The sequence below is a fragment of the Heptranchias perlo genome, unplaced genomic scaffold, assembly GCF_035084215.1.
Source record: "Heptranchias perlo isolate sHepPer1 unplaced genomic scaffold, sHepPer1.hap1 HAP1_SCAFFOLD_59, whole genome shotgun sequence".
Taxonomy (NCBI): Eukaryota; Metazoa; Chordata; class Chondrichthyes; order Hexanchiformes; family Hexanchidae; genus Heptranchias; species Heptranchias perlo.
In genome coordinates this window covers 1506909-1516119 of record NW_027139612.1, presented here as the reverse complement: position 1 = coordinate 1516119, position 9211 = coordinate 1506909, and the positions used below count along the sequence as shown (strand labels likewise).

The following is a 9211-nucleotide window of genomic DNA, read 5'->3' as shown; positions in this document are numbered from 1 at the left end:
GGAAATTGGAGAGAAAATTACAAAATATCGCAATCAGTCCCTGGGATTGATCACAACAATCAGTCCCTCGGAATTATCACCACAATCTGTCCTCAAACACTTTCTCACTTCCATCCCGAGGAGTGTTATTTATTACTGTCTGCTAACCCCCCTGAAAATGAAGAAAATCCAATCTTTATACCGACCACAGCACAGGAACGGCCCTTTCTGGATTTAACAATGTAACTGGTGTATCTGCTGAATATTTACCATGGTAAATATAATTGCGGAAAGTAGGCACTCATTGCCAAGTAACTGAGGTGATTGATGCTCAGGGATAGTTTAATACGGCGGTTAAATGGTTAATGTCCTCACTTACAGAAACAGCCTCCCCCTCAGCTCACTGACAAGGCACTGGCTGTTGGGACCTAGGTTGAAAGTGCAAACATAAGAACATAAGAAATAAGGGCCGGAGTAGGCCATACGGCCGCTCGAGCTTGCTCTGCCATTCATTAAGATCATGGCTGATCTTCAACCTCAAATCCACTTTCCCGCCCGATCCCCTATCCCTTGATGCCTTCGATAATTAACTGAGAGAAATGTACTGTTATGTGGGCCGGACCAACACTAAGTATACACACACCGTACATGGTACAGGACTAAAGCCTGTGGAGAAAGAAAAAGATTTTGGCGTCATAGTGTATAACTCTCTAAAAGTTCATTACCAATGTCGTGTTACTGTATCTAAAGCAAATAGGGTACTGGGCTGAATTCACAGGACTATTCAATATAAAACGAGACATGCCATTGTGTCCTTGTACAGTCCATAGTTAGGCCTCATTTAGAATACTATGTCCAGTATTGGCCCCCGCACATGGTGGGTGATATTGAAGCTTTATAGAAGGAGGGCCACAAGATTGATTCCCAGTTTAAAACATCATAGCTACTCAGATAGGCTTGAAAAGCTACGTCTATCCAGTTCTGGGCACCTCACGTTAGGAAAGATGTGAAGGCCTTGGAAAGGGTGAAGAAAAGATTTACTCGAATGTTTCCAGGGATGAGGGACTTCAGTTACGTGGATAGACTGGCGAAGCTGGGGTTGTTCTCCTTGGAACATAGAAGGTTGCTTGGAGATTTGATCGAGGTGTTCAAAATCATGAAGAATCTAGACAGACTGGATAGAGAGAAACTGTTCCCACTGGTGGAAGGGTCAAGAACCAGAGGACATAGATTTAAGGTGATTGGCAAAAGAACCAACTGTGACATGAGGAAAAACTTTTTTATCAGCGAGTGGTTAGGATCTGGAATGCACCGCCCGAGGCGGAGGTGGAGGCAGATTCAATCGTGGCTTTCAAAAGGGACTGGAAGGAAATATTTGCATGGCTACGGGGATAGGGCGGGCCAGTGGGACTAATTGGATTGCTCTTGCATTGAGCCGGTACGGGATCGATGGGTCGAATGGCCTCCTTCTTTGCTGTAACGATTCTATGATTTTATGATTTGATTTCACCAGAGAGGCCGCTTCCTGTCCTGAAACAAACGAGGAATGTTTGAGTTAAAATCCATCCTGAGGTTTGACAGCAGCTTTCACACAGAGGGCGGAGTTCAGAATCTCACATCACAAGGATCAGATCAAATTCACAATTGAGGACCTGTTCAAATAAAACAAGGGAATTCCACCTGATTGGTCGCAATGAAATAACAAGGATACAAGTTGCAAAATCGACACGGACATTGAGAGAGAGAAAATCCTTGCGGGATTAAGGTAGGTTAATGTAGTTTCTCAGCTTCATATTGTTATTTTATTATCGTTTTCTCCCTATCCTCTTTCTTTTTAAAGCCGATTTCCCGCGGTCAGATATGTTCCCCGGCGTGGGGAGCTCTGTATTCTTCGCGGGTGTAACAATTCATTTATTGTTCTTTCGGAGAGTGACTGAAGGCGGGATATTTTACACCGGGGATTTCAGGGCTAAACCCTCTTCGGGTCTCCACTAGTCTCCCCACAGACACAATATTATAAGAGCGGTTACGGGACAGAAAGTAGGAACATGAACGCTGGGGATTTAACCCATTCTGGTCCAACGGCGCCTCCTCCCTATTTTACAATTTGAAGCTCAGTAAACAGGGGTGGATAGCTCGTCATTTCTCAGTCCATATGTATTTATTTTTACTGTAACACTGGCTCTTTTTACTCACTGGACGCTTTGGTGCCCGGTACACTTTTATTTAACTGATAAAAGGCGGGACCATCTGTTCAGACCGAACACACAGTTCAGCTCAGCGAAGGGTTCACACATTCGCTCTGGCCGATTATCGATCTCAGCTGGGCAGCTGGAAAATCAGCCTCTGGTTACCCGAGGCCGGACTGAACGCGATCCAGTCAAATGATAGGAGCAATTTCGGATATAAAACTTGATGCAGATTAATTACAATAATTCATTTCTGTTTAATGTGACAGTGTCAGTTGGAAACGGATGTGCATTAGGTGGGAAAATAGAGCAGGAAATGCCGCTTCTGCGAAAATAAGTTCGAATTACTGAGGAATTTATTTGCCAGACTGACTCAACTGAAAAACGGAGACGCCGCTCCCTTTGGAGAGAAAAAAATCAGGAATGTTTTGATGGAAACCGTTTCAGGGCTGAAACAATCTTTCACGCAGATAGGAGGTTCCTGATCATTAATTAAGGTAATTTGTGGGGATGCTTTGAATTTCAACAGGTAGGAGGGTCCATCATTAATCTTTATATGAAAAGTAACTTCATGAATTACCAACAGGTAGGAGGGTCCATCACTAATCTTTATATAAAAAGTAACTACACAAATTGCCAACAGGTGGTAGGGTCCATCACTAATCTGCTGATATTATAACCTTCCAGGATTGATAAACTAACACCAAATGGATAATATACAACGCCTTTGTCTCCTTGACTTTCTCTTCACAGATCGAAGCCCCACAATTTCCGAGACCCTGCAATTTCCGACGATTGCCGGGCTGTTAAATATCAAGATGTCCACCCATGATAGAATAGAAGAGAACAGGCAATTGATGAATATGTGGAGGGAGGCAGCTTTGTGTTAACATACAAGAAACCCTTAAGTGATCAAGGATATCGGGTAAATTGAAACACCACAATGCTTTTGATTTAGTCCAACGTTTTTGGATCGATGTTCGATGTTATAATTTCTTTTGGTGAAATAGATCATGCAGTAAAAACAAATCAACAGAACGATAATGAAAAATATTTTTCTTCGCTGTAATATTAGAGATCTGGTATTTATTCCCCGATGGCCTCACTGAAACAAAGATAGCAAAGTGACGATTGACTAAAGTTCCTGCTGCTTTCAGTGCAGTTTGTTTGGTTTAAACTGTTGGTGATCTCACAGCGACATGTTGTGATAAATACAACACAGAGCACCCTGGAGAATTACCGAGGTTTATAATTACCTGGGTGCGGATCATGTGTCACGGATCAGTTTATTCAATCATTTAAATGGTAAAGAGGAAGTTACTACATTTAATAACACAACGTTTCAGTGGGTGTCGGTGTATTTCTGCGTCGTTGAGGAGTCAGTTTAGGACTGGGTCAGTGGGGTGTCTCTGTGGGACTGTGTCAGTGGGGTTTCGGTGTAGGACTGGGTCAGTGGGGTGTTGGTGTGGGAGTGGGTCAGTGGGGTTTCGGTTTGGGACTGGGTCAGTGGGGCGTCGGTGTAGGACTGGGTCAGTGGGGTGTTGGTATCGGACTAGGTCAGTATGGTGTCGATGTGGGATTGGGTCCGTGGGGTGTCGATGTGGGACTGGGTCAGTGGGGTGTGGCTCTAGGACTGGGTCAGTGGGCTGTCGGTGTGGGACTGGGTAAGTGGGATATGGGTTTAGGACGAGGTCAGTGGGGTGTCGGTGTTGGACTGGGTCCGTGGGGTTTCGCTGTGGGATTGGGTCAGTGGGGTGTCGGTGTGGGACTGGGTCAGTATGGTGTCGATGTGGGTCTTGGTCAGTGGGGTGTCGGTGTGGGACTGGGTCAGTGGGGTGTCGGTGTGGGACTGGGTCAGTGGGGTGTCGGTGTGGGACTGGGTCAGTGGGGTGTCGGTGTGGGACTGGGTCAGTGGGGTGTCGGTGTGGGACTGGGTCAGTGGGGTGTCGGTGTGGGACTGGGTCAGTGGGGTGTCGGTGTGGGACTGGGTCAATGGGGTGTCGGTGTGGGACTGGGTCAGTGGGGTGTCGGTGTAGGACTGGGTCAGTGGGGTGTCGGTGTGGGACTGGGTCAGTGGGGTGTCGGTGTGGGACTGGGTCAGTGGGGTGTCGGTGTGGGACTGGGTCAGTATGGTGTCGATGTGGGTCTTGGTCAGTGAGGTGTCGGTGTGGGACTGGGTCAGTGGGGTGTCGGTGTGGGACTGGGTCAGTGGTGTGTCGGTGTGGGACTGGGTCAGTGGGCTGTCGGTGTGGGACTGGGTTAGTGGGATATGGGTTTAGGACTAGGTCAGTGGGGTTTCGGTGTGGGATTGGGTCAGTGGGGTGTCGGTGTGGGATTGGGTCAGTGGGGTGTCGGTGTGGGACTGGGTCCGTGGGGTTTCGGTGTGGGATTGGGTCAGTGGGGTGTCGGTGTGGGACTGCGTCCGTGGGGTGTCGGTGTGGGATTGGGTCCGTGGGGTGTCGGTTTGTTTCTGGGTCGGTGGGGTGTAGTTGTCGGACTGATCAGTGGGGTGCGGGTTTGGGACTGGGTCATTGGGGTGTCGGTGTGGGACTGAGTCCGTGGGTTTTCGCTTTTGGACTGGGTCAGTGGGGTTTCGGTGTGGAGCAGGGTCAGTGATGTTTCGGTGTGGGATTGGGTCCGTGCGGTGACGTTGCAGGAATGGGTCAGTGGGGTGTCGGTGTGGGACTTCGTCAGTGGGGTGTCGGTGTGGGACTGGGCCAGTGGGGTGTCGGTGTGGGACTGGGTCAGTGGGGTGTCGGTGTGGGACTGGGTCAGTGGGGTGTCGGTGTAGGACTGGGTCAATGGGGTTTCGGTTTGTGACTGGGTCAGTGTGGTGTCGATATGGGACTGGCTCAGTGGTTTGTTTCCTGAGGGAGGTGTCAGCTTTCAATCAGCAACAATTCAACGATTTGATTTTTATTTAACATTAGTGAGGGAAAATTAGTTTGACCTTTACACAGTCGATATTTTCATCAACTATTCTCCTGTAAAGGGCTTTAAACTGAAAAAAGTGGGGAGGGTTCAGGTGAGGAAAAATTTAGAAATCTAATGAGAACATTTAAGACAGTGAAACAGTTTGGTGACTTGGGTAAAGATAACCAGAGTGTGGCAGGAAGGGACAGGGAGTTTTCCAATAATAATGCAACAACAAGGAAGGGCAAAGCGGGAAAAACTGGTGAAAAGTCAAAATTTAAGGTTCTTTATCTGAATGCACGGAGCATTCGGAACAAGATAGATGAATTAATTGCACATATAGCGATATATGGGTTTGACCTAATAGCAATTACAGATACATTGTTGAAAAATTACGAAGGTCGGGAACAAAATACTCCAGGGAACATGATGTTTTAGAAAAGATGGGCAGAATGGAAATGATGGGTGCGTAGCCCAATTAATAAAGGATGACCTAAGGACAGGTGCAATGACTTGGATGAAGGGACAGACTGTCTTGTGGCCAAATTTGCTGATGATACAAAGATAGGTGGATAAGCAAGTTGTGATGAGGACACAAAGTGTCTGCAAAGGGATATTGACAGGTTGAGCGAATGGGCAAAAATTTGGCAGATGGATTATAATGTGGGAAAATGTGAAGTCATCCACTTTGGGAGGAAAAATAAAAACGCAAAACATTATTTGAATGGAGAAATATTACAAAATGCTGCGGTACAGATGGATCTGGGTGTCCTCGTACACGTAACACAAAAAGTCAACATGCAGGTGCAGCAGGTCATCCGGAAGGCAAACGGAATATTGGCCTTTATTTCTTGGGGTATGGAGTATAAAAGCAGGAAAGTCATGCTACAACTGTACAGGGAGCTGATGAGACCACACCTGGAGTACTGCATACAGTTCTGGTGCCCTTATTTAAGGAAGGACATACTTGCTTTGGAGGCAGTTCAGAGAAGGTTCGCTACATTGATTCCGCGCATGGAAGGGTTGTCTTATGAGGAAAGGTTGAACAGGTTGGAGTTCAGAAGGATGAGTGGAGAACTTATTGAAACATACAAGATCCTGAGGGGACTCGATAGGGCAGATGCTGAGAGAATGTTGCCCCTCATCGGAGAATCTAAAACTCGGGGGCGGAATCTCAGAATAATGAGTCGCCCGTTTAAGACGGAAATGAGGAGGAATTTCTTCTCCCAGAGGGTCGTGAATCTTTGGAATTCTTTACCCCAAAAAGCTGTGGAAGCTGAGTAATTGAATACATTCAAGACTGAGTTTGACAAATTTTTGATCAGCAAGGGAGTCAAAGGAAATGGGGAAAAGGCGGGAAAGTGGAGTTGAGGTAAAAATCAGATCAGCTATAATATCATTGATTGGCGGAGCAGGCTCGAGGGGCCGAATGGCCTACTCCTGCTCCTATCTCTTCTGGTTTTATGGTGAGAAAGGATCTTGGCTCGGAAGATCAGGAAGTAGAATTAATATGGGTGGAAATTATAAATAAAAAGGGGCAGAAAACACTGGTGCGAGTAATTTATTGACCCCCTAATATTACTAATACCGTAGTATAGAGTATTAATTATGAAACAATGGGATCTTGTAACAAAGGAAATGCAGTCATTACGGGGGGCTTTAATCTGCGTACAGAATGGGCAAATCAGGATGGCAAAGGTAGTTTGGAAGACGAGTTGACGGAATGTATTCGAGACGGTTTCCAAGAGCAATACTTCATGGAACCAACCAGGGAACATTTTATTTTCGATCTTGTATTATGTAATGAGATAGGGTTAATTAGAAACTTAACAGTGAAAGAACCTCTGGAGAATAGTGATCATAATATGATAGAATTTCACATTGAGTTTGAAAGAAACGTTCGAAAGTCAGAAACTAGAATCTTAAACTTAAATAAAGCCAATTACAAAGGTATGACAGGCGAGTTGTCGAAGAAAAAGAGGGAAATACAATTAAATGGTTTGACAGTTGAAAATCAATGTCAAACATTTGAAGAAATATTTTAGTATTCACAACAAGTCTACGTTCCGTTGAGAAATAAAAACTTCACTGGAAAAGTGATCCGCCCATTGGAATGTAAAGAAGTTAAGGAGAGTATTAGATTGAAAGAAGAGCCTATAATGTTGCGAAGAAGAGTAATAAGCCTGGAGATTGGGAGAGTTTCAGAAACCAACAATGGACGATCAAAACATTGATAACAAGGGAGAAAATGGAATATAAAGTAAACTGAATTCCCCCACCTAGAGAGTCCAGAACTCAGGGGCATAGTTGCAGGATAAGAGGTTGGCCTTTCAAGATTGAGATGAGGAGGAATATCTTCCCACAGAGGGTCGTGAATGCTTAACAAGGGTACGTTCTCTTGCTCATTTTAGTATTTCTGTCTAACACTCCTATTAATATTGTATTTATTACAGAGCATCAGAATCTGGGAATCTGTCACCACCATGGCTGAAGGATCAAACAGGAGAGAAGATCCAACATTTTCACCAAGAATGACAATGGATACAGGTAGGTTCACAAAATTCATCAAAATATATTTTCTGTCCTGACAAAGGGTTCAGATCTCGAGGAAGAACCTGCAGCTCACACAGGAAGAGGTAACTGCACAGATACTGTGTAGAAAGAGGGAAGTGAGTGACCATCCAGAGGGACAGTGCAGTCACAGGTGGAGGGATCTCCTGAGTACTGGAACTGTCGAATCAATACCTGGTGTTAGGGATGTAAGGTGGATAGAGACAATGACTCAGAGGATGGCCTTCATGAGTAACAATGTGAGACCAGGGAGCAGGGGGACACCCCGAGTGGAGCGGGCGTGAGAGGCAGGTGGGGCACAGGATTAGGAGAGCGATAGTGGTGGGAGATACTATCGTCAGGAAAATAGACAGACTCTTCTGCAGCTCTGAGCAGGTCCCGAATGGTAAGTTACCTTCCTGGTATCAGAGGGAAGAACATCCTGTAACAGGTAGGACCAACTCTGGGATGGAAAGGAGAGCAGAGAATAGTCATGGTTGGAACCAGTAACATGGAGAGCAATACGTTTATGGAGGGAATATTAAGATTTAAGTTCGAGACTAAAAAACAAGGCCTCTAAGTGGTGATCACTGGATTTTTTTTTATTTGTTCATGGGATGTGGGCGTCGCTGGCAAGGCCAGCATTTATTTGTAATCCAGTATGTTACCAATCCTACTTGCCCTTGAGAAGGTGGTGATGAGCTTCCTTCTTGAACCGCTGCAGTCCGTGTGGTGTCGGTTCTCCCACAGTGCTGTTAGGAAGGGAGTTCCAGGATTTTGACCCAGCGACGCTGAAGGAACGGCGATATATTTCCAAGTCGAGATGGTGTGTGACTTGGAGGGGAACGTGCAGGTGATGTTGTTCCCATGTGCCTGCTGTCCTTGCCCTTCTAGGTAGTCAAGGTCATGGGTTTAGGAGGTGCTGTCGAAGAAGCTTTGGCGAGTTGCTGCAGTGCATCCTGTGGATGGTACACACTGCAGTCACATTGCGCCGGAGAAGGGAGTGAATGTTCAGGGTGGTGGATGGGGTGCCACAGTTTTACACTGGGCCACTTAAGGAGGGATATATGAGGCAGTTCAATGTGTAGGAGTTTGGAGCAGGAGGGAAGGGTTCACGGTCTTGTAACACTAGAGTAAGTTCAGGGAGAAGGGAACGGACGGACACGATCTGAACCGACCAACAATGGGTTGACAGACTGGGTGAATGGAGCAGGAGGGAAGGGTTCACGGTCTTGGGGAGTAGAGTGAGTTCAGGGAGAAGGGAAGGGACGGTCACGGTCTGAACCGACCAACAATGGTTTTACAGACTGGGTGAATGGAGCAGGAGGGAATGGTTCACGGTCTTGGGGACTGAAGTGAGTTCAGGGAGAAGGGAAGGGACGGTCACGGTCTGAACCGACCAACAATGGTTTTACAGACTGGGTGAATGGAGCAGGAGGGAATGGTTCACGGTCTTGGGGACTGAAGTGAGTTCAGGGAGAAGGGAAGGGACGGTCACGGTCTGAACCGACCAACAATGTTTTTACAGACTGGATGAATGAAGCAGGAGGGTTTCAGTTGATATGACTGGAGGATGGGAA

The 9211-nt window shown here is 46.3% G+C and overlaps 1 protein-coding gene across 1 annotated transcript in view; it reads left to right on the top strand.

Annotated features, from left to right (window-relative positions):
• Positions 1 to 1457: 1457 nt before the first annotated feature.
• LOC137316331 (NACHT, LRR and PYD domains-containing protein 3-like) overlaps positions 1458 to 9211 on the top strand; it is a 40445-nt gene continuing 32691 nt past the window's right edge. The window contains exons 1-4 of the mRNA XM_067980396.1: positions 1458 to 1744; positions 2438 to 2665; positions 2922 to 3093; positions 7535 to 7628. Of these exons, the coding sequence (XP_067836497.1) occupies positions 7565 to 7628 (64 nt within the window). The 5' untranslated portion in view covers positions 1458 to 1744; positions 2438 to 2665; positions 2922 to 3093; positions 7535 to 7564. The remainder of the gene's footprint in view (positions 1745 to 2437; positions 2666 to 2921; positions 3094 to 7534; positions 7629 to 9211) is intronic.